The sequence below is a fragment of the Dipodomys merriami genome, unplaced genomic scaffold (assembly GCF_024711535.1).
Source record: "Dipodomys merriami isolate MVZ:Mamm:240054 unplaced genomic scaffold, mDipMer1.0.p SCAF_3, whole genome shotgun sequence".
NCBI classification, from domain to species: domain Eukaryota; kingdom Metazoa; phylum Chordata; class Mammalia; order Rodentia; family Heteromyidae; genus Dipodomys; species Dipodomys merriami.
In genome coordinates, this window is record NW_027204492.1 from 978,871 (window position 1) to 1,003,956 (window position 25,086).

Here is a 25,086-nt window from a genome sequence, read left to right on the forward strand (position 1 = left end):
GGTTTTTTGTTTTTGTCAGTCATGGGGCCTGAACTCTGGGCCTGGGCACTGTCCCTCAGCTCTTCAGCTCAAGGCTAGTGCTCTACCACTTGAGCCACAGCACCACTTCTGGCTTTTTCTGCTTATGTGGTGCTGAGGAATCAAACCCAGGGCCTCATGCTTGCAAGGCAAGCGCTCTACCACTGAGCCACCTTCCCAGCCAATGCTCAAGTCGTAATGTGTGCTTCAAGAGTATGTGTGTGGTCTCTTATTCTTCCATTTGCCTCCCTCATACAAAATTAAACAGATTCTGCATCTCTTCTATGCCAGGATCTGTATTAAGTTGAGCAATGAACATTAGATTTTTGTTTTACTGGTCTTGGGGCTTGAACCTTGAGCCCCTTTGTGCTCAAGGCTAGCACTCCACCACTTGAACCACAGCGCTACTTCTAGTTTTGTGGTGGTTCATTGGAGATGAGTCTCACAGACTCTCATCCCTGCCCAGGCTGGCTTTGAACCACAGTCCTCAGATATCAGCCTCCTGAGGTCCTAGGATTATAGGCATGAGCCACCAGCACCTGTCTTTAAGATTTCTGATATCTGGACAAGAGTCACTGATTCCTAAAAGAGCCCTGACATGCACATTGGAAAAGAAATTCGGAAATCCCTTGTGTGTGGCTATGATGGTGCCCTGTGAGCTTGTAATTTGTTGTAATTCTTGGGCCCAAAGAGTAAGTCTGTGTATTCCACCAGGGGCTACATTTACTACTGTGGCTGCCCACAAGAGGCTACTCACAACTTCAGTATTATAGTTGGTAAACACTCCTAATTATTTCTCCTGAGACTCTTTGCCAAGATCCTAAAGAGTTCTCCAAATAATAAGGCCAGTGCAGTTAAACCTAAGTCCAGCTCTGCTCTTTGCAACCTAGTTGCAAACTAGAATGTCATGATAATGTTTCAGTCCCACATTGGGAATCAGGTGACTGGAAAGTCTCCTTCCTCCTTGAGTGTGAGTCTAGCTGTACGTGTGCCAAGTATAGTTGGCCAACCATAACAAGAGTACTCGATTTTCATATTACTTTTCCTAGCTTCATTGCAGCTCTGAGTTGTAGGGAATGGGGTTGCAATGAAAGGCTACAGAAAAACTGAGTTTCAGATGATTTTCTTGGAGTAGCCCAGGCTTCCCAAGTCCTTGACAAGGTTGTGCCTAGAGATAGATCCCTCGTGCCTATCTCAGGTGTATCTCAGAATCTTGGGCCCACTTCTTGGAGAATATTCATAGCTATAGAAAAAGGAAAATGTAGCCTGCCCTCTGGGAAAGAATGCATCCTCATCTCTTTCCACGTGTTAATTTTCTGCTACACAGCCTGCAGAGGACACGGATCTTCCCATCCTCCAGAAGAACAAGAAGTCAATGCTTTGGGTAAGTAAAGATTTTATGGCTATCCAAAAAATATTGAATTTGGGCAAACATGCCACGATTTGACAAGGGAAGGGACAGGTTACCGCACATCCACATGAGGTCGGAGTTGGTGTTAATGGTGTTGTGATCTCATGGATGTAGCAGTAGCCTTTCCATCAGATGCTTGATATGGAGCAAGCACATCAGTGACCTCTGATAGATTGTTTGGTCAAGGGCTTCAAACCTGGGTATGCACACTACTGGAAGTAAATGAAACTCTTCCAAGGAATATTCATGCAGGAATAGTTTTGAATTTTGAAAATCAGTGGTAAGAAATCATCTTTATGACAAATCTTAGATGGTAGTTTTTAAATGCCTATGTATGTGAATGGTTTTCCAGAATGATTTTCAAGGGAGCTGAGCAAAAGTGTTTCAAGACTGATGGACAGAACCTTGGGCAAGTCTTTGATGACTTAAACAAATGTGGCCCAGTCTTCTAAGTTGTCACATATGACTTGGAGCACTTCATATGGATCTTTACTTTTGGAAGCCACTCATAGAAAATCTTCCTTCTCTTCACCAGCATTGTCAAAAGCCTCTGCTTTATTCAAGCTACATGCTGGATACTGCAGCAGAGACAGACACTGCTTCCGATCTCTCTTAACTACAGTGTACAATGCCACGAGGCAACAGAAAGTATACAAGAAACGTGAGGAATGGGAATCGCATGAAACAGATGTGGCTAAAGAGCTTTGATATGGCAAGGCAGACACTTGCCCTTGACAAAAGCCAAATTTTGGAAAGTTGAGGTCTTTTACAAGCCTTCCCAAAGTCACAGATGAAGTGAGAGACTGAGCTAGCATCTCTAGGACTATGTTTTTCTCCTTCATTCTGACATTGGAATCCTACAATTAGACATCTGAACATTTGCCAGCATTTGTCTATTTTCTCATTCCTGCTGCAGGACAAAAGTTGAAAACTACCAAGATCTCAGATGTCATCATTCCGACGAAAGGGGGAGCAATTCCCGTCCTGTCAGCCAGACAAAGCATTACCAATGAAGACCTCAGCACTGACTCTTGGCCTGCCAGCCCCCCAACCTACCCACACATAGAAAAGCGTAAAAAGGGGAAAGAAGCACATAGAAGCACCTAGCATGGCAGTCCTTCCTTTAAGTATCCTGACTTTCTAACCTCCCCTTTCTCCTTTCTTTCTTCTTTACACTGTACTGTCATCCTTCTTTCACTGCATTATTGAGGTAATTACTTTTTAATCTGTGGTTATGCCTCATTTAACTTGAAGTGGAAGTTCACAAGAAGTTTGTTGTCTAGAAGGCTTGATGAATGCTCTGAATCTCTGTTCTTTGAATGTTGTGTTCACACGAATCTGGGAGTTCATGCTGTTTTTGCCAGAGGATTTCCCTTTTCGTTTCCCAGCAAGTATGCAGGAATGGGGATGGTCTTCTGGTGCTTTGGTGGCTGATAGCTCCAGAGATGTGTGGATATCGATTCCTCACAGACCTACTGTGCTCAAACCAACTTTGTAGTATAATCAGTGCATTCCTTTTTGACCAAGAGCTGATGCGCCTGCTTTCTCTCCTCTCCTGTAGCTGTGGATAGAGGAAATGAATTACCAGGAAATTGGAAACCATACCAGAGTGACTGAGTTCATTCTTGTGGGACTGTCTAGGAATCCCACATCCCAGAGTGTTCTGTTCTGGGTATTGATGTTTCTCTACGTAATAACTTTGGCAGGAAATAGTATGATCATTTTCCTGGTAGGGATCAACTCTCAGCTGCACACCCCAATGTATTTCTTTCTTGGTAATTTGTCTTTACTGGATCTTCTGTTTTCAACCAGTGCTGTTCCCTTGATCATGGTGAACTCACTGCAGAACTTCTCTACCATCTCCTACAGCTCTTGTTTTGCTCAGCTTGCCATCCAAGCCTTTTTGGCACTGGCTGAATGTTTTCTTCTTGCCATTATGGCTTATGACCGATTTGTGGCGATTTCAGATCCTCTCAGGTATAACCTGGTCATGTCTTCTCAAGTATGCATTTCAATGGCTTTCGTTGCCTGGATGGCAGCCCTCCTGCTCACTCTTATACCCATTCTGCTCTTTCCGATCAGTTTCTGTGGACATAACACAGTTAATCACTTTTCCTGTGAGGTTCAAGCCATCTTTAAATTGCTCTGTTCCAATACCATTTCCCTGGAGATTATGATGGTGGCATGTGCTGTCATTTCAATGCCAGTACCTTTAATTTTGATTCTTATCTCTTACCTTTGTATCCTCAGGGCTGTCTTAAGAATCCGCCCCATTGAGGCCCAACTTAAAGCCTTTTCCACATGTGGCTCTCACCTGATGGTGGTTACCGTCTTCTTCGGAACACTAATATATATTTATGTGAGACCCCAGAGCAAAAAGTCCCAAGATGAGGACAAAATTGTCTCTATATTTTATGCAGCAGTGACCCCAATGTTAAATCCACTCATCTACACTTTGAGAAACAAGGATGTGAAAGCTGCTATCAGGAAAGTAACTTGTAGGGTCAAGTCCTAGGGCCTCAATGACATAACAGCAAGTTGGGTGATAGGAGAGCTCAAGGGTTTTAGTTAGCTGCCCTGACACTTTTCCACCTGTGTCACTTCACAAATGGAAAAGGACTTGCAAACGTCTGACTAATGGAAGCCACACATGCATTTCAAAACACAAACTACACATGAGTAGCAAGGCTTACAAGAACATACCAGAAAATACTGAAAAATATGTATATATGCATATATATGCAAATCATTAAGACAGAAGATAAAAAACACAAAGAACACAAGCACCTAATTGTATAAGGAAGGAAGGAAGGAAGGAAGGAAGGAAGGAAGGAAGGAAGGAAGGAAGGAAGGAAGGAAGGAAGGAAGGAAGGAAAGGAAAGGAAAGGAAAGGAAAGAGGCAACAATAACATTTTAAGTTCTATTTAATCATATCAACAAAATGAAAAAGACGTATAGTACCAGTGTTGGTGAGGGTATAGGGAAACACCATTGAGTGGGAAATACAAATTTACTGAGCCTTTAGAGGAAACCATTCAGAAGCAATAATAATTAAAACACAGGTCGTTCACTTGATTGCGGAGGTGGCCCTCAACTGTCAGGAGCTTTGCCCTTTGAATCTTCTGCTTTCAGAGCACTGAGAGGTATCTGTAAAACTGGTAGTTCTGACACTACCCAAACTGCAACAAATCAGGCTACACTCTTTGCAAACCCCTGCAGACTGTGCATGAATCCTTTTCAACGATGAGAGGACCTTCGGGAAAAGGGTGGTTTCTCCCCCAAAGTAACTCTACCACTTTTATACTTTTTATGAGGAAGCTGTAGGGTGGTGGTTGGACTGGAATGGATAGTTCTCTGCAGAATGGAAGGTATTTTGAGGACCTCTTTTCTCACAGCTATGGCCTTATTCATAAGTTCCAGGAAAATTGTGGGAAAATTATTTGACATCTTACATCATCACGCTACTTGGATATATGTGCACATATATACATATATCACAGGCATGTATATATGTACCGATGTATGTAACATGTACATGCAAAATGCTTGTTGAAACTTTCTTTGGACTTGTGAGAATTTTGCATAGAGGCCTTAAGTGCCCATCAATAAAGTAATGTTTAAGTAAGTGCTAGTGTTCTCATGCTTCCTGGAGCTCTCGCCTGCACATGGCAGGAAGTCCTGAAAGCCAGCAGCCAGCTCTCAGCGCTGCCTTAGCCTCTCATGCCCCTGTGTCGGGCAGGGCAGCGCTGCCCACCACGGAGCCCCTCACAGCTTCCTAGGCTCCCACCCTCTGCTCTCAGCTCTCCAAGTCACCACTTCTCCGACCCTAAGTCCTTCTTGAATGGGAGTCTTCCACCTCAATGTTTTAGGCCAGTGGTTCTGTGCTCCTTGGCTTTTAAGTGTCTGGGTATAACTGATTCTTCTCTCCTGCCTGGTTGTTATCCACTTATAAGCAGCTAAAGCAGCCTGGCCAGTCTGGAAGCTGCTATAATTTCACCTTTCTGGTGGTGGAAGTAGATAATTTCTTCCTGAGCTCCCACTGTGAGCTCTCAGTTTGCCACCAAGTCAAAATCTGTCCTACTATAGGTCTATCTCTGCTTAGTCATATAGCCAAAGGGACTTCAGGCTACTTACTTGCAGCTAATACAATCTGATTTCCCCAGGTCTTGGACAGGAAGCCCTCCCTCCACGATGATGCCTCCCTACTGCTCTTTGAGATTAAAGGGGCAGAAGGCTATCATGCCTGGTGCTTACTGTCACATTAGCAGAGTCACTAACCTACAAAGTACCTGCATCAGGATTTGAGGGTTTAAGAGGTGGGTATTTGTTCCACAGTTACATCTGTTAGTCTGTCACAGAGCTCTCCTTGAGGAGACCCAACAGCCCTGTGGGAGTTACAACTGGATGCAGGAAGTACAACTGGATGGTATGTGCATAGTAAGCCTGGTGCCGCAGGAAAATTGCTGTTGTATGTTTAATTTACCTTGTGGTTGAGTAAAGACACAAGATTCTGAGTGCCTGGCATAATACAAGTGATACTGTGCCTATGCTTTAGGATTTCTAGTCTTTACCCCTTCCTCATATCCTGTTACCTTGCCATTTGGAATTTGTCTATGGTCTGGAAGCAAACCACCCCAAGATAATATATACTCTCTGATCCACTAAAAGCAGAAGACAGCCAACACTGGTGGCTCATACCTATAATCCTAGCTATTCACAAGGATGAGATCTGAGGATTGCAACTTCAAACCAGCCCAGGCAAGAAAGGCCGGGTTGTGAGACTCTTATCTCCAATAAACCATTCCAAAAAAAAAAAAGGGAAGTAGAGCTGTGGCTCCAAGTGGGTAAGAGCTCAGGGACAGCCCTGAGTTTAAGCTCCATAACCAACAAATAAAATGTTTCCTTTACATATTCCCCATGGTTACTTTTATATACAATTTTTATATATCATAGTCTTTTTGAAAAATGGACATTTTAAATTTTGTGGAAATGAGATTCTATCCCCCACAGGATTTGTTCTTTTTGCTGTCACTTTGGAAGTTTCTTCAACAATTCAATAAGGATCGGAATTCATTGTTATATATAAATACTAGAAATTCTGATTGGTTAGTTTAGTGATAATGACTGAACTGATATTTCAATTTCTGAAACCAATATACCTTTCAGTCTTTGCAGGTGTGCTGTGTGTGGATTGGGACACCCTTTAACCCAGTCAGCCAGATACTTTGTATTTTTTCCTTAGACTGAGCACTCATTTTGGGCAAAGCTTCAAGTTGAGGATCTGAATGAGAGCCCTGTCTTATACATATTCTTACCTTTCCAAGAAATACATCTATATTCCAAGAACTATGTATGACTTTTCTAAAGCTCTTACTTTTAAAAGCTCCCCATTCCCTGGCTTTTCATTTTAAGGTTTTTATGTTTCTCTTCTGCCTCAGAGATAGCCACAGTATTAAACAACTGCCTCTGGATGGCTGCAGCACTTGCGCCTCGCTCTGTGCAATGGCTCTTTGCCCTGGGTGAGCTCTGACTTAAGAAAGGCAGCCTGCACGTGGGATTATCTAAAGAAATCAAATAATGATTGCCTCAGAATGAAGCCCCAAAAGATTTCTAGACCTATTTTGTCCTTTCCAGTGGCTATTAGATTCCTGGTTTTCATCCAACCACTTGATTTTTAAGGTCATTGCAGAGCTGGGGAGGAGTTAGGCAGGCAACAAGTTAAAATGTTACAAAGCAGAGGGGTAACAATGTTCCACAAGAAATACACTCATTACCTCATTTATTTAAGTGGAACCCCTCTGGGCATCACTTTGACAATAAAATTAAATTAAATTTTAAAAAATGTTACAAAGCTCCCTATTCTTACTGAGATTTAGGTGACAATTCTGATGGTGATGCCCTGTAGACTTCACTTTGAGAACTATTGATTCTAGATAAGCAATGTGAATGCGGAATAGAATATGGCTAACTACCCTCTACTGAGATACAAACTTACACAAGTGACCTTCTTTTTTATTCAGTTCTCACCTCTGAGCCAGTAAGAATGCAAGAAACAGAAGCATGTTCTGTCATTATTGGATAGTGACAATATCCTTTTAAAAGTGTTCATAGTTAATTTTAGGGCTCTTCTAGCCAAGTGGGATGGAAGTAGTACACCAGAGAATATGAAAGTATTTCTCCTTTCCAAGGGCCAATTATCGCATTTGTCTTTAACAAATCTTTCTCTGACGTGCTCTTCCAAGGCCTTAGGAGTCCCTGAAGGTTCCTTGTTTTTATCCTTCATTCTGTGCCTTAGCTTCTGATCTTCTGTTCTTACAGATCAAAGTTCCAAAGAGGCTCCTGAGGACTTTGTAGGGAACTTCCTGGTGAAATGTACATGAAAACTAGCTCCCCTGGGTGGCATTAAAGCCAGGTCTAGGAGGCTCCAAAGGTTTGGGTCTTGGCTGTTGACCTTCCCTAGAATTAAGAAAAGTTCTGCCTCCTTTTGGACACTAGCTGATAAAAATTTCCCAGCCCCAATTCCTTTGTTACATAGACTTGTGCCTGGGATGCTGTTTATGTGTCTTGAAAAGGGTTACCATAGTAGGCACTAGGAGAACATTCTAAAGAGCTGTGGCCAACTGAACATGAGGAATAGAGGTACAGAATCATAGAGGAGCCCCAACTTCTGTTTTTTAGTGAACAAGACCTGACCAGAAGAGTTGCTGTTCAAGCCAGGCACAAACCAGAGTACAGAAGAGAAGCTGCTTCGTGCTTGACCCCAGCCAAGAACTAGATGAGAGCTGCAGTACCAGAGAACTAATGGACATTCCAAAAGCAGCCAAAGAATTTGAGATAAGAAGATCTCTGACAAAAGGAGGTTATCAGGCTAAAAAGAATTCTAGAGGTATTTTAAAGTAGGTAGGCAAATGTGGATGCTCTGTTAATGTAACGCACTTCTACTTTTGTTGTATGTACAAGTATGTGTTCACATGTATATGTTGTGTGTATATTTAGCACATGCATCTAGAAGGTTGTGTGTGTGTGTGTGTGTGTGTGTGTGTGTGTGTGTGTGTGTGTGTTTAAAGAATTTATGCTCTTAATACCTCTGGGCTGCATAGGATGCTGCACTTTGTTGCAGGCCAGAAGTTTGCAAGGACCTTCAAATTCAAATACATGGAGTACTTTGGAATTTGTATGTAGAGAGTAAGGAGCCATCCTCACTCAGGAAAGATAAGCTGTTTTCCATCTCAGTTGTGGATGAGCTACAGAGGGACTTGATATATATTCAAGTAGGATGTTACCACCAACTTAAAGACACTAGAAGAGGAATGTGAATGGGTGGGTTGCTTCAAGTGCAGGAGACTCTGGATACAGCACAAGCTTGGGTAAAACGTGAAGACAGGCTTTGGGGCAGGGATTTTAACCCACAATATGAATGTCAATTGGCACAGGTCTTCCTTTCCTCCAGGACTGGACACTAAGAAGAGAAGCCAATGTGCATGTCCTGGGCTTCGAAACTAGCCTTGGTCACTCTGAAACGTATCAGGTTGGCCCCCAGAGGCAGGTATGACAGCAGAGGTGGTCTTTCTGGCACAGCTAGCAAACCTGTGCCTTCCAGATAACCCTGAAGGAAGTTGGCCTGCCTTGGCTTCCCAAGTGATTATATTATAAGCATATGCCACAATGCCCAGTTCCCATTCATTGTTTTGTCCCCCTTTTTGGTTGTTAAACAAGTAACATTTGCCATATAACCTTCTTCACTCTTTAGGAAAGCCATTTTCTGCTTCTGATCAAGCATAGGAGTGCTAATTGCAGTAAGGTTGTGTAAGATCTTTGTTAATTTCTGATTAGCAATAATTGTCTTTGACTTGACAGTAATGTCTCATATATATCAAAATAACTAGCCTCGTGTAAGCACACCAATGTGTAGAAGCTCTTCCCACCACAGTGATCATCACTGTGCTGTTCTTTAGCAAAATGAACATTATTGAAAGCTAGGTTATATTTGTTTGTTTTGCTGGACCTGGGGCTTGAACTCAAGGCCTGGGCACTGTCCCTGAGCCTCTCTGTGCTCAAGGCAGGCACTCTACCACTTAAGCCACAGCACCACTTCCAGCTTTTTTCTGTGTATGTGGTACTGAGGAATCAAACTCAGGGCTTTAGGCATGCTAGGCAAACACTCTACCACTGACCCAACTTCCCAGCGCTGAAAGCTAGGTTATGAAAGTATCAAGTTAGCCAGGTGCCAGTGGATCACACCTGTAATCCTAGATACTCAGGAGGCTGAGATCTGAGGATCGCAGTTCAAAGCCAGCCCAGGCAGGAAAGTCTGAAGAACTCGGGGACAGCGTCCAGGCCCTAAGTTCAAGCCCCATTGTCGCTACCGCCTCGACCAGCAAGGAGACGCGACACCGGACTCTTCTCTCTGCCGTTTATTCAGGACCTTTTTTTAATCTTCTGACCCCAACCCCGGGGAGAATTCCCCACAGCCTTAAGTACCCGCTGGGTAGCCAACCCTGATACGCCACGTGGGAACCACCAATAGGTTCAGGTGCGCGGAAGCAAGCCAGATTCTTTGCCTTAGCCATATCAGGAGTTGTTTACCACAGAGAGCACTCGCCATCGGGAAGGCGGAGGGCGGAAGCTGGCACCATCTTCCAGGTGCGGCCTCTCGCAGCTCTCTACAGTTCCCCCTTTTTTGTTTAAAGAACACAGATGAGAACAGAGGTCTGATCCCTGTTGTGCAATTGCAAGGACTGCATACAAGCCTTCTCCCAGAGGGCGCCTTCTCTAGGGATGACTCAGCCTGTCCATTGATTCGTTTTTCACAAGGACGGGAAAAGGCGAATCGAACCCGTGTGCAATCAAACATGCTCTCCTCGAGGGCAAAACTCATGCCTCTCGACTGCAGTACTTTGGCTTTGCAATCTGTGTTCATTGTTTTAGGGTGGCAAGCCACGCTTAGGGGGACTGACCTGCTCCAATGACTGTAAAGGCTTGGATAATCATGGCTGCACTGCGACGCTGAGAACCTCTAATTTGGCAAATGCACCACAGACATACCAAGGAGGCTAACACCAGGAGGCCTGTCAGGGCTTCCAAACCCGCCCATCCTTGAGATGATTCATAGCAGCGGAGATCCATGAAGATAACCCCTCCGCCAATCCGGCATCCACTCGGGTCGAGTTCACCATGACGATGGCAACCCTGAGCTGTTCCATCAGGCTGTCGAACTCCCCAGTTCAATTACCTAAAAGATAACTAGACAACTGTTTAGACAAATTTGCAGCATTTTTTAAATAGGTTTTTTCCTGGGCCTGAACTCTGGGCCTGGGCGCTGTCCCTTAGCTCTTCAGCTCAAGGCTAGCACTCTACCACTTGAGCCACAGTGCCACTTCTGGCTTTTTCTGCTTATGTGGTGCTGAGGAATTGAACCCAGGGCCTCAGGCATGCAAGGCAAGCACTCTACCACTGAGCCACTTTCCCAGCCCCCATTCTTCTGGGTTAATTGCACCACAGCAGCAGCTAATCCAGCATTAGTTAGTGGTCCACCCAGCTCACTGCAAACTCTCATCCATGCTTCTAGTCCCCTATTCTTATATGGGGTTATGGCGGCTCTGCATTCCTTAGTGCACTGCTCATAAACAAGCTGTTTAATTAATGGCATGGCTGCGTCTGGGTCACCAAAAATTCTGCCAGCAGCCTCGACCATATGAGCAACAAAGTCCGAAAACGGCTCCGTAGAGCCCTGCAGGATTTTGGTGAGATTGCCACTCACCTCGCCTTTATTTGGTAAGGCCTTCCATGCCTTTATGCCAATTTTATTGATTTGTTCATAAACTTGAACCGGGTAGCCTATCTGCTGATTGGCGAATCTCCCCTGTCCAAGCAGCATATCTCTGTCCCAAGCTGGGTTTCCCGCAGCCTGATTGGCTGCAGCCTCTTCACTAGCAAATTCAATCAAAAAAGCCTTCCAATCTAAATACTGACCTGGGCTCAAACAAGCTCGTGCGAGCCCACTCCAATCACCAGGTGTCATGCAGTGTCTGTTTAGGACCTCCACGTGGGCTACAGTAAAGGAGGCTGTGATTCCGTATGTCCGCACAGACTCAGCTAAAGATTTTATCACCTTAAAATCTAAGGGTTCATGATACCGCTGTCCCTGTGGATCCTGAAATATTGGACAGGCTAGATGTGACTCAGTTCTGACCGCTTTCCACACACCTGGGCTGAAAGAACAGCCGGGGCTGCCACTCCCGGGGTCCTCCGCATAAAGCAGAGGGGCCAAGGGTGTGGCGCGGCACATGGAAGGCATGCATTCATCTTTATCTGGGTCCTCTCTCTCCTTTCCTTTCCTCCTCTTTCTTATCTTTGTTTTTTCTATTTGTTCTATGAGTGATTGTAGTTCCTCTGAGTCTGTAGACTCAGAGGTCTCTAGTTCGGCAAAATCAGGGTATGACCCCCCCCTGCTCTCCTCCTTTTCGCTGTCTGCCCTTTCTGATCTTTCTTCCTGCAGCATTTCTAAGGCGGCCTGACCATTCTCTACCGCCTCACTGCAACGCTGGTCCTCGAGACAGCCTCTTATCAGTTTCCATATTGGTCTCACTCCGCTCTTAAGCGTTCCTTGTTCAGAGGCAAAATCTAGGTCCCTCCCTAGTTTCTCCCAAGAGGCCACCGTGAGGCTTCCAGAGACAGCGAACCATGGGGCAACAGTGTCACATTCATTCAAAAATCTCTCTAAAGTACTCTTTTTTATTTTTAACTTTTTTGAGTGCAGTAGCTCATTGAGAGCCAAAAAAATTGGGTGCGAAGAAGAAGCGCCCATGTTTTAAACATTTAAAGCTGGTAAACAAACTTTTACTTTCACTTTTGGCTACTCTATTGGCTAGCCCCGGGTTCTCACTCTCTCTTTATCTACCGAGAAGAGCAAAAATCCCCCCCGCTCTTGTGGCGGATTCCCCTTTTACCTGGGAACTTACTCCCCGCTCTTGTGGCGGATTCCCCTTTTACCTGGGGACTTACCCCCGCTTTTGTCGCGGATTCCCCTTTTACCTGGGGACTTACCGGTGCACCACCCTGACCGCAGAGAGTTCTGAGTCCTCGTTGGGGTTATGGCTGAGTCCCCGTACGGGCCACCACGTGTCGCTACCGCCTCGACCAGCAAGGAGACGCGACACCGGACTCTTCTCTCTGCCGTTTATTCAGGACCTTTTTTTAATCTTCTGACCCCAACCCCGGGGAGAATTCCCCACAGCCTTAAGTACCCGCTGGGTAGCCAACCCTGATACGCCACGTGGGAACCACCAATAGGTTCAGGTGCGCAAAAGCAAGCCAGATTCTTTGCCTTAGCCATATCAGGAGTTGTTTACCACAGAGAGCACTCGCCATCGGGAAGGCGGAGGGCGGAAGCTGGCACCATCTTCCAGGTGCGGCCTCTCGCAGCTCTCTACACCCCATGACCAACAAAAAAAAAAAAAAAGAGAGAGAGTCAGAACCCTGGATAGCCAGGGGGATCAGCTCAAATATCCAACTGAAGAGCAATGCACAGACATGTATGATGATAAACAAGGAATGATACCCCCTCATATCCAAAAGAAGAATAAGTAAGAAACTACAAGACAGGAACCAGCGACTCAGACACCTTTTAGGGTGGAAAGCTTCATCATTAGGCAAGAATTTGTAATGACACTCAGGCCAAACATTGAATCTAAAAATAGCGAGGTTATAGGGCATTAATAATCCAATAAACAATCAATGAAAGCTATTCCTATTGGAAAAGAATAAAGCTACTTTATGTAAAGGCATAGCAAATATTTTTATAGAAAATCTATTACAATCTATAAAATAGTTACTAGAATTAATGAGTAATGTTAGAAATACTCCAGTATACAAGGTATTAAGACTAAGCTAACCACCACCCCATTAACACAACCAGTTTTCCTACTACTTTCCTTCACATATCTGAAAAATTGTTGTTACATCCCTCACATAAAAGTTTTATTTTTCTTTTATTTTGGAAAAAAAGGAAACCCTGTGGTGAAAAGATTTTGGAGAACCCCAAAATTCTGGAATGAAGGCACTATCTAAAAGAGAACTTATTTACTAAATTTCTTAATTAGCTTAATAAGTAAAGGCGGCATGTAAAAACTAGATCAATGTGGGGACTGTGGCTAGGTGCAGGAGATTTAACTGGCGTGCTTTGGAGTATAAATGATGGCAGCAGAAAACCCTGGTTGTGGGTTTGCTTAGACTATATGAGTGTTTGAACTTCTGCAGTAATCTTGTCAAACAACAGGAATGAGTACCTGAGGATATGTATCTTACAGTTTCCTGATATCCTAGATCTGGCACTGAAACTCTATTTTTGCTTCCTGACCTTTAGTTATTTACAGATTGGAATGTACCCTCTTTTAAATTTCCCTTAACTCCCTTTAGATAGGCCCAGGACAAGCCAGGCACCAGTGACACTACTGAGGAGACTGAGATCTGGGGATTGAGGCTCAAAGCCAGCCAAGGTAGGAACATCTGTGAGACTCTTATCTCCAATTAACCACAAGAAACACAAGTGATGCTGTGACTCAAGTGGTAGAGTGCTCGCTTTGAGCTGAAGAGCTCAGGGACAGCACCCAGGCCCAGAGTTCAAGACCCGCAACCAACAATAACAACAACAAAAAGATGCCCAGGACAATCTGAGCTTTTAAAACAGAGAGAAAGAAACATCGTCTCTTTATCTTTTTAGCTTCATTCTTAGCCCTGGGGATAAAATAAAGGATTCACTGTGTCAGTATTTCTTCATCCATGGCCTTGGAATCTGTTGGTCAGAACTGGAAAAAGCAGTACTTTGTCACTGTTAGTTCTTCTTAGACTCCTTCATAAGGAAATGAGCATTGACACATGACTAATGTACAAAAAATATTATGGTAATGCCAACCACCAGTGGCTCATGCGTATGTGATCCTTGCTGATCAGAAGGCTGAGATCTGAGATCACAGTTTAAAGTCAGCACAGAGGGCTGGGAAGGTGGCTCAGTGGTAGAGTGCTTGCCTTGCATGCCAGAGGCCCTGGGTTCGATTCCTCAGCACCCCATAAGCAAAAAAGAAAAAAGACGGAAGTGGTGCTGTGGCTCAAGGGGTAGAGCGCTAGCCTTGAGCTGAAGAGCTGAGGGACAGAGCACAGGCCCAGAGTTCAAGCCCCACGACCGGACCAAATAAATAAATAAATAAATAAAATAAAGTCAGCACAGACAGACAAACCCGAGACTCTTAACCCCAATTAACCACCAAAAACCCAGAAGGGGAACACTAGTCCAAATGGTACATTGCTAACCTTGAGCATGAAAGCTCAAAAAGAGTACTCTGTCCCTGAGTGCAGGGAGAGCACAATAAAAAGAAGTATTACAGAATTACTTGTAACAAGAACATCAGGAAATTTTTAAATGCTCATCATAATCACAACTTATAAATTTCTACACTTACAAATTTTTATGACATAAATGTTTATGCTTCAGCCAGGTGCCAGTGGCTCACACCTATAATCTCACCTACTCAGGAAGCTGAGATCTCAGGATTCCAGTTCAAAGCCAGCTTAGGCAGGAAAGCCTATGATACTCTTACTTCCAATAAACTACTGGGAGAAAGACAGAAGTGGCACTATGGTTCAAGTGTTAGAGCACTAACCTTGAGCACAAGAGGTTCAGGGACAGAGCCCAAGCATTTGGCCCCAAGAATGGCCAAAAAAATTTATGCTTCCATTTAATATACTTTGAAGAAAAGAGTTCTTAGAAAAAAATTAGTATAGCCTGGCATAGGTGGTTCACACCTGCAATCAGGAGGCTGAGATCTGAGGATAGTGATTCAAAGCCAGCATGGGCAGGAAAGTCCATGAGACTCTTATCTCCAATTAACCACCAGAAAATCAGAGAGGCACTGTGGCTCAAGTGGGTAGAGCACTAGCTTTGAGATGAAGAGCTCAAGGACAGTACCAGGCCCAGAGTTCAAGCCCTACAGTAACCAACAAAAAAGAAAAGAAAAGAAAAAATTTAGTATAATAAATGAAAACAAAAGTAAAAAGTAGGGCTAGGTCAGGCGCCAGTGGGTCACATCTGTAATCCTAGCTACTCAGGAGGCTGAGATCTGAGGATCATAGTTCAAAGCCAGCCCAGGCAGCAAAGTCCGTGAGATTCTTATCTCCAATAAACCACAAGAAAACCAGAAGAGGAGCTGTGGCTCAAGTGGTAGAGCACTCACCTTGAGCTGAAGAGCTGAGGGACAGCGCCCAGGCCCAGAGTTCAAGCCCCACAACCAACAAAAAAAAAAAAAATAAGACTAGACTTAACATTTTCTATACATAATTTTATATACTGGGATACTAATATGACTATATAACTATGTAAATAATCACATATATATATACATATAAATTAAAAACAAGGCTCCAAAGATTATCTTGCTTTTTAATTTTCTTCATAATACAATATTCAAAATACAGTAAATGACAAAAATGAGAAGATAAAGAACTCTCACAGCAAAATCAAATTTAAAAAGAAAATTGGCCCAGTTTTCTTTGCTTCAGGAACAAATGTTAAAGAATTAACTCCTTTAAAACTAAAAGACAAGATGAACTAGTCACACCAAGGATACATAGCATCGAAAACTAGACGTCAAAGAATAAGGGCAATTATAGTTTAAAGCGTCGATTCCCAACAACTTGCGTAAGAGAAAAAACTTAAGGTTCAGGTCTGCTTTCTCGACCTCGCCTTAGCACACCCAGAGTTTCCAAGCGCCGAATGTTCCTCATCACAACACAAAACAGGTCCAGGAAAGTGTTGATTGAAATTCGGAAGAGAACAGGGTCTTCAGTTGTCCACCTACTAAAATTAAGGGGGAGAAAAAAAATAAAAAGATGAGAAGTCTGGAGATGCAGGGCATCTCACCCCAATCTGCTTACACCGAACCCAACCAGCACCCCATTACAACGATAGTGCAGACTGCCTCCCACTACCCCGGCCACCCCACTCCAGCTTCTCCTAGAACTGACACAGTCAAGACACTGCCAGTCACTGTGAGCTCCTTGTGGACCATCTCTTGCTGACGTTGGGCATAGGTGACCAGGGACCTGCGGGCCATGTCTGCCTCCAGAGGGGATCCAAAGGGCACGGTGAGAGAGCTGGAGGAAGACAGACTTAAGGCACCACGCACTGCTCACTCTGCTCCTGCCCTCGACCCCTTCCCTTTCAGAGGCCTGGCCTGGAACGCACCGCCCTGCGGCCACCCTGAGCCCCCCAGCCACCTCCCCAGGGCTCCAGGCCTTCTCCAGCGCCCTGCAGTCGTGTCAGCCACAGACCACCCCTGCCTTCCGCGATGCCCGCTCTGGTCGTGCCTTTGCCCACGGGCTTCACCCGCCACTGCCCTCGGTTCCTTCTCGGGCTGTGCTCAACTTCCTCTGCGCACCCGCAGCAGCCTTCCCTGGCCTTCTCTGCCCAGCCTCGAGCCCTCCCCCGCCTCGCGCCCTGTGGGAAGGATACAACTCCAGGAGTCGGCTTCCAGGCCTTAGGAACGAGGTGGCGGCATCTCCACTGGCGGCTGGAGCAGGGGGTGCCCGCTCGCCCCGCGGACTGGGGATGGCGAGCACGCCCACCGCGCTTTCCCCCACGTGGCTACTGGGCTCGGGGCTGCCCGGGGCACCGCGGCCTTGCGCGCCTTCGGGGCCGCTCTGGGGCCGCTCGTCGCTCTGGCCACCGTCGGATGCTGGCCTCTCGGGGGCCGCCTGCCCTGCGGCCACTGGGGACTCTCGCTGGCCGCCCTCGCCTTCTTCTGGACCAGCTGCAGCATCTGTGCATTCACAGCTGCTGCTGCCGCTGCTATGGCCTTCGTCCTCCATGGCTGTCCTGTTCTTTCTCCCGGAGCGCCCTAGAGCACAGACACCGCCACACCCGCCATCTTGGTGCTTCGTCAACGACAGGAAGTGTAAGCAGGAAGCCCCACTCCTCGAGCCTGCACGTGCCTTGTGATGCCCATGGCGCCTGCGCAACTCCACCCACGTGGGGTGCTTCCACCCAATCGGCGCCTCCTTGGTTGCCTCGGCAACAGCTGTTCCCGCCCAAGCATCCTCCCCTGACCTCCTGTGCTGTCTGTAGAGGGCTTAGAACAAAGAACGCCTCCAAATCGACCCATTCATGAGGTCTGAGGGCTCTTGGGCCAAAACACAGTGTGAGTCTTGAGGAAACTCAGCTCAGTAGCAGGCGCCTGTCTCTGCATCCACAGAGAGCCCACGTGACCAGGCCTTGACTCCATCCTAGACGCTCTAGCTGGGCCATTGCCCTCTCAGGTGTTTCTGCCCAGCCTAGGTGGCCATATCATGGCTCCTCAGCATGGGAGACTCCTCGGTGCCCACTGCACAGTCTAACCTGTGATCTCCCTACTGACCCCCCCCCCCGTGTCCAGTGCTGGGGTGGAACCGCGTGCCTCCGCCCATCCCTCTCCCAACCCCTCCCTCTGGCCCCCACATGTGGTCCAGTCCCAAGGACAGAGCCTGTGACGAAGGAGCTGCTTCCACTCCCTTTCTCTTGGAGCGCTCAGGCCTGCCCCTGGGCCTGGGCAGGATCTGAAAAACACCATTGTGTGTCACTGTGGTGTTGGGACAATAGGGAGCTGAGGCTGTATCTGCACATGGTGGGGGAGAGGGTGGCAACCCAGACCCAGGCTGGCCCTCCCACCACCCCAGGATGCTGAAAGCTTCCAGACTCCAGGCCCACGGAGATGAGACACGCAACAGGTTCATGGGGAGTAAGCACGCACATTCCGGCTGCCACACTCTCTACTGGGAACACCTCAGTTGCACTCCCTCAATCTCTCTGCTAAGACCAAAGTCTGTGGTTCTTATAAACTGAAGATGAAAGGGATCTCACCTGAGAGGAGATGCTCTTCTCCAAAGGGTCTCACCTGAGAGGAGATGCTCTTCTCCAAACACCCTGAAGAAGCAGAGGTGTAATAGAGTCTGACACAGCTCACTGTCCTGTAAACAGAAAACAGCCAGTATATTCCAATTCTCTCAAGTGTCTTGCAGTCCTTTCCTTTTATCTGAGCACCACAGTGTAATGCAGAACATTATACTCTGCCTTCACCTTGGAAATGCTGCATAGAAATCTGAGAAAAGAACACAGCTTAGATAGTGATGGACAAATCTAGAATAGATACTGTTGCAAATAGGCTAACAGAATTTCTATGTAATAAAACAACAGGGCTCTTAAGACCTTCAAATGTTAGGATAAAAGGAAGTAAGCAAAAATCATGTGAAAACTGTGAGAAATCTAAAGACAGTAATAGGAGTATGAGGTTTTTGTGGATAAGAGTTATGTCTTTAAGCCATTTATCTCGCCCAATACCAATCTTATCGTTTCAAAAACAAACAATACAGGTTTCAATTCTCTAAGAGATTTGCATTTTTTTCTTTTGCGCCAATACTGGGGCTTGAACACAGGGACTTATGACCTCCTTTAGCTTTTTCAGCTCAAGGCTGATACTCTACAACCTGAGCCACACCTCCATTTCCAGCCTTTTGCTGGTTAGTTGGAGATAATATTCCCACAGATGTTTCTGCCCAGCTAGCTTAGATCTCAGATCTCAGCCTCCTGCATAGCTAGTACTATAGTCATGTGCCACTGGCACCCAGTGGGATTTGCTTTTTAAGTATGTTTTTCTTTTACACGCATCAACTTGTTCTCCATGTCACTAGACAATAGACTTGTCACCTCATATATTTCAAGACATGCCCCTTCTTGTGCCCCAACCTGGATCCAGTCAGTGCCTGTTGCTCCAGTGACATTCAAAGAGGGCAATGTGGACAGCGCCCAGGCCCAGAGTTCAAGCCCCACAACCAAAAAAAAAAGAGGGCAATGTTGCACTCATCCTACCTATTGACTACCTCTCCAGTTGGCTTGGTCTACTTGCAGACAGAAAATTATACCAGCATGCAGCAGGCCAATAAGCGCTGATAGCTCTCACATGATGGCCCCTGGCTAGTCTCACAAAGGGTAACAATACTTTGTTCTTTGCAAAAGTAAAGGATGGATAAAATGTAGCACAGTGCCCTGCCAAGAGAAGATACAGACTTAACAGTTGGTTCCTACTCCCTCCTCCTTTGTCTTGTCCAGAACTCTCTACCATGGACCTATCTCCATGTACTGCTCACTAGCACTCAGGCACACAAGCAGCTCTAGCTCAGTGGCCTGGCAACAATGATGGCATGACATCACGGGTGGGTGAAGGAGAAAGTCTCAGCCTCAGAAACTAGCCTGAGCACTCCCAGAGGAAAATGACACACAAGGACCAGGAGTGGTCCTTGAGAGTGGCTGTGAGTGTCCAGGACTTACCATTGCTTGCTTTTTGTAAGAGACAACTTAAAAGATGCTTTTGAACCAGGTGCTGAGGGCTCATGCCTATACTAATTACTCAGGAGACTGAGATTTGAGGATCACCGTTCAAAACCAGGCTGGGCAGGAAAGTCCCTGAAGCAGGCAATTCCTTTTCCTTATCATCTTAGAAAGAACAGACAAAAGCTACAGAAGACCTGCCAGGCCTCCAGACTGAGCTAGTGGTTAACTAGGCCATCTCTGTGACTTGAGACTGGTTGGTTAGTTGGTTTTGTTCCAGTACTGGGACTTGAAATCAGTACTTGGGGTGCTGTCCTTTAGCTTCTTCACTCAAGACTGGTGCTGTATCATTTCAACCATAGCTTTATTTATGGATTTTTGGTAGCTAATTGGACATGAGAGTATGATGGAATGTCCTTACCCTGGCTGGCTTCAAAGCAAGATCTTCAGATTTCAGCCTCCTGAGTAGCTAGCAGTACAGGCATAAGCCACCAATGTCTGACTTTGAACCTATTTTTTTTTTTTTTTGTCAGTCGTGGGGCTTGAACTCTGGGCCTGGACGCTGTCCCTCAGCTCTTCAGCTCAAGGCGAGCGCTCTACCACTTGAGCTACAGCGCCACTTCCGGTTTTCTGGTGGTTTATTGGAGATAGGAGTCTCACGGTCTTTCCTGCCCGGGCTGGCTTTGAACCGCGATCCTCAGATCTCAGCCTCCTGAGTAGCTAGGATTACAGGCGTGAGCCACCAGCACCCGGCTTTGAACCTATTTTTAAGAATGGATAACTTTTAGCCTCCTGTCTCCAGTTCTCCCTATTTAACCTAAGGCCAATGTCCTCACACCCAAAGACAGCTGGAAATACACAGATATGCTATTTTCTTGTGGATGTCTTGTAATCAATCTCCTTTCTCTGTCCTTCACCATGTCTCTTGATTTGGCATATTGAGGCAAATGGCAAGACCTAATGTGAGACTCCTGGAGTTTGAGCCTGGGGTTTAAAAACCCGGTTTTAAAACCAGAAGGAAGCCAGGCACCAGTGGTTTACGCCTGTAATCCCAGCTACTCAGGAGGCTGAGATCTGAGGATCATGGTTTGAAGCCAGTCTACTGACCTCCAAAAAAAACAGAAGGAAATGAGTACCAGTAACTCACCCCTGGAATCCTAGATACTCAGAAGGCTGAGGTCTGAGGATTGTGGTTCAAAATCAGCCTGGACAGGAAGTCAGTGAGACTCATCTCCAATTAATCACCAAAAAGCTAGAAGCTGTGGCTCCAGTGGTAGAGTACTCCCTAGCTTGAGAAAAAATATATATTAATATATCTTTCCTTTTATATCTAAGGAAGAATTATGTATGTATGTATGTATATATATATATATATATATATATATATATATATATATATATATATATATATATAATCCTTCTTTGTTAAAATACATTGTATATTGGGGCTGAGAAGGTGGTTCAATGGTAGAGTGCTTGCCTTGCATGCATGAGGCCCTGGGTTCCATTCTCAGAACCACATAAGCAAAAAAAGCCAGAAGTGGTGCTGTGGCTCAAGTGGTAGAGTGCTAGCCTTGAGCTGAAGAGCTGAGAAACAGCACCCAGTCCCAGAATTCAGGCCCCACCACTGACATACATACATACATACATACATACATACATACATACATAAATGGTATACTGCATGGAAGGTCACAATGAAATCCCCCTGTATAACTAATGTATACTAATTAAAAAATAAAAGGAACTTTTTTCAAGTCCTAGGTCTGATGAACACTTTTGGCAAAGCACAGGATTTGAAGTTAACATACAAAATTAGTTGCTTTTCTATATACCAATAATGAACAAACAGAAATGAATTAAGAAAACCAGTCTACTTGTAGATGATCATGAGTGGCTCATGCTTGTAATCCCAGCTATTCTGGAGGCTGAGACTTGAGGATCGCAGTCCATAGCCAGCCCAGGCAGAAAAGTCCATGAGATTCTTATCTCCAATTAACCACCAGAAAACTAAAAGTGGTGCTGTGGCTCAAGTAGTAGAGTGCTAGCCTTGAGCTGAAGAGCTGAGGGACAGCGCCCAGACCCAGAGATTGTGCCCCAGGACTGGGACACACAAAAAAGTTCAGGGAAGTGCTGGGGCCCTAAATTCAAGCTCCAGAACTGTGCATACACATACACACACATACACACACACAGTGTTGAATAGAACATGTTTCTATAAAACTTGAGAAAAGGAGAAGCTGGTACACATCTCCTCTTCTCTGATCCCAGGAAGACTGCCCTCACGTTTGCTTACCCTCTGTGATTGTCCATATAACTTTAGGGGAGCCTGAGGGGCAGCATAACAAATTTGAGACACATTCTTGGAAGGAATAGCGCAGAAGCTCTACTTAAGTATCACTGCTGCATGGCCAACTACCGGGAGCCCTTATTGGTTTATGCACACAGGGAAAGCAGTCTTGTAAAGGTGCACTGTAACAAACCTCTTCTTTATATGGGCGATAGCAAGTCTTTCTCACCATACTAACAGCTTTTTTTTCTGCATACATTTCTCACCCTCATCCTTCCATGGTTTTGCCATCCATGAACATCCTACTTGGAATCATTCACTGTGTCTTTTGTCTTTTTTGCAGGTCCAGCCAGCCAAGTCTGTGCAGCAGTTCCTGTTCCCAGTCAGGCTGTGCCTGGTCCTCCTTTGTTCGTGCACTGAGGCCACATTCCCACCCAATCCTAGTTCACCCTGTGACTGCATATTTACTGAGCTTCTCTCAACCCCATCCAGGCTGGAGTAGTGGTAATAATGAGCCCTGTAGGCTCAGTTTCAAGGTAAGGAGAATTCAAGGCAGGCTGGTAATACGTTCGGTTATTCATTTGCATCTGCCCAATTTCCAAGCCCATAAAGACCAAAAATAAACAATGTCCCAGAAGCCTCTCTACCAGCCTATGTAGGTGGTCTGGGTATTCATGGAGTATCCTGGTGACTAGAGTGGGGCCTCTCAAGACAGCCGATATTTTTCTCTGGGTCCACAGGGTCTCCTGGGGACCCACGGGCAGGAAGTTAGGCAACAAGATATGGCGCCACCTCGAGGTTGGCATCAGTGCTGCAGAGTGCGCATGCGCCGCAGTGCCCTCCATGAGCGTGCCCAATTGCATTGTGGGGCAAGGCTTCGTTCTAGCGGCCATTTTGCCCAGCGGAGCTCGAGTGGCACGGTTGCGTCTGTGTCCTTTCTCGTAGGGTTCTGAGGGGGAAAGTGCGGTGCCATGCAGGAGCCAGACGATTATGACTACACTAGTAATGGGGAGGGCTGCCAAGAAGGTGAGGGTGGCGGCAAGAGCCCTGATACCCACAGTGGAGCAGTTGGTGTGGGCCACGAAGATGGCGACGCTGGTATACAAGATGGCTGTGCAGGCCCAGCGGTTCCCAGTGGCTTGGAAGGGGAAGGAGCAGAAAGCGCTGCTGCCGAGGAAGCTCAGCAGGATGAGTTGGATGGAGGCGACCAGGTCTCCACAGCTGCGGCTGCAGCAGCGGAAGACGTGGGACAACAAATGCTGATGTAGTATCCTCTGCAAAGATCCCGAAAGAGCCTGACTGGGGCGGGGGAGGGGTAGGAGGGGGTGGAATGACTAGGGAGACATTAGAAGGGCCCGCAGAAGGACAAAGGTGGGGCAGTTATGGAACCAAGGGGCTTGGAGGAATGACAGTGGAATGGGGGAGGGCGAATATCTTGAGCTAACAAGGGGGTGCAGCCTCCAAGGAAGGCTTTTGTTGTAAAATTGCCTTAACTCAGTATCCTTCAGTTACCTAACTGTGCCTTTCCTGTCCAGCGCGGATGCAGAGAGCGCCTGCAGAACACTGATCCACAATGCCCATCTGCTGAGAGGGGCAGTTAACGTAGAGTTTGGGGTGGTTGGCCGAGACCTGCTTATGTAAGTTCTGGAAGGTGCAGAGCTAGCAATAAACGGCGAGATGGTTCTCTGCCTGAGGGGGGTGCTCTATTGGACATGAGCCGACTTTCTAGAGTTAGTGAGAGAGTGCTCTAGGCCTGATGGGGGCGCTCTAAACAAGCAAGGAAAACACTAGGCCTTTGGGTTCTGTGGGGGAGGGGCACAGAGGCAAGGAGTTAGCTCTAGTATAATTTTTTGTTTTCCCTCACTTCTAGAGAAATAGTTGCTGAAAACTATGATGGCCTCTACATTTCCATTGCTGCGGTGATCTACCAGCTTTCCATACTGATGGAAGCTATGCAGTTCCTTGCGAGCTTGTCTTTGCACAAGCGTGCTCATGAAAGAGGGGGATGAATTCTCATTGAGTGTCCTGCTGCTCCAGGCATTACATCCTCCCTAGAGCAGTAGTCACTACTTTATTTGGGGGTCACTAATTGTTCCTCTGGGGTGGCCCTCAGATTTGTAAACATTAACACTAAAAATAAAACTGCAACTATTTTCCGAGTTTCTTTTTTGGCTATGGCTCATGCACATTTCCTTGCCTTTCCCCAAAGGTTAGAAGACAGATTCTGAGACCAGATAAATGAAAACAACTTGAGACAATGGAATCAAGCCAGAAAACCAATTAAGTGCTGTTGTTCAGTATCAACTATAATCAGCACTTTTTTGGGGTTTTTTTATCGGTCAAGGTGCCTGAACTCTGGACCTGAGAGCTGTCTGTCTCTCAGCTCTTCAGCTCAAGACTAGCACTCTACTACTTGAGCCACAGCACCACTTACGGCTTTTTTCTTATGTGGTGCTGAGGAATCGAACCCAGGGCCTCAAGCATGCAAGGCAAGCGCTCTACCACTAAGCCACCTTCCCAGCCCCAAATAAACATTTTCAAGTAGCTCGGCCCTTTTAAAGTTGTAGTCATAGATGTAATATATAGCAATAACATAAACATAAAAAATTTAAGTACAGTATTAACTTTTCCCTGAAACTTTTCTGTGTAACATGGGAGCTTGACTTCTTTTTTAAAAATCTCCAAAAAGTAGAAGTTCAATCTGTTATTTGTTAGGAGTTTCTATTTGTAAACTTGATGTGTAGAGAATGTTGCTAAACTGAAATTGCAACTTAAATAGTTTTGTTACTTGTAAAAAATAATAATTGAAATGTCAGAGTAATTAGTGATTACTAAGTAACATAACGTATGGGGTTGCCAAATACTAAATAACATAGTCTAGATAATAACATTTTATTCTTCCATAACAAATCAAATCTTCAAAATCATGTTACTGGTTGCAATTGAAAAGATATATTGTACAGTCCAGCATGGTAAGAGACAAAATCCTCTTCCTCAAGAGGCTGCAGCAGGACA

The 25,086-nt window shown here is 45.6% G+C and overlaps 3 protein-coding genes across 4 annotated transcripts; 2 read left to right on the top strand and 1 right to left on the bottom strand.

The window, feature by feature from the left end:
• Positions 1-216: 216 nt before the first annotated feature.
• Positions 217-3,944, top strand: LOC138839281 (olfactory receptor 13H1-like). The gene is made up of 3 exons (XM_070038850.1): positions 217-231; positions 1,346-1,402; positions 2,991-3,944. The coding sequence occupies exons 1-3, from the start codon at positions 217-219 to the stop codon at positions 3,942-3,944; spliced, it is 1,026 nt and encodes a 341-aa protein (XP_069894951.1).
• Positions 3,945-15,953: 12,009 nt separating this feature from the next.
• LOC138839285 (EKC/KEOPS complex subunit LAGE3-like) lies at positions 15,954-18,395 on the bottom strand. Its single transcript, XM_070038854.1, has 4 exons — positions 18,318-18,395; positions 16,935-17,319; positions 16,448-16,576; positions 15,954-16,280 (listed from the first exon to the last, which is right to left on the bottom strand). Exons 2-4 carry the CDS (start codon positions 17,288-17,290, stop codon positions 16,136-16,138), a joined length of 630 nt encoding a protein of 209 aa, XP_069894955.1. The 5' UTR covers positions 17,291-17,319; positions 18,318-18,395; the 3' UTR covers positions 15,954-16,135.
• A 4,176-nt stretch (positions 18,396-22,571) lies between these two features.
• On the top strand, positions 22,572-24,183 carry LOC138839286 (cancer/testis antigen 1-like). 2 transcript variants are annotated; one of them, XM_070038856.1, is made up of 4 exons: positions 22,572-22,607; positions 23,132-23,338; positions 23,580-23,708; positions 23,942-24,183. In XM_070038856.1, the coding sequence occupies exons 1-4, from the start codon at positions 22,582-22,584 to the stop codon at positions 24,078-24,080; spliced, it is 501 nt and encodes a 166-aa protein (XP_069894957.1). In that variant the 5' UTR covers positions 22,572-22,581; the 3' UTR covers positions 24,081-24,183. The 2 variants fall into 2 exon arrangements, with proteins under 2 accessions (XP_069894957.1, XP_069894956.1); XM_070038855.1 differs by lacking the exon at positions 22,572-22,607 and having other exon boundaries at positions 22,984-23,338.
• Positions 24,184-25,086: the final 903 nt, after the last annotated feature.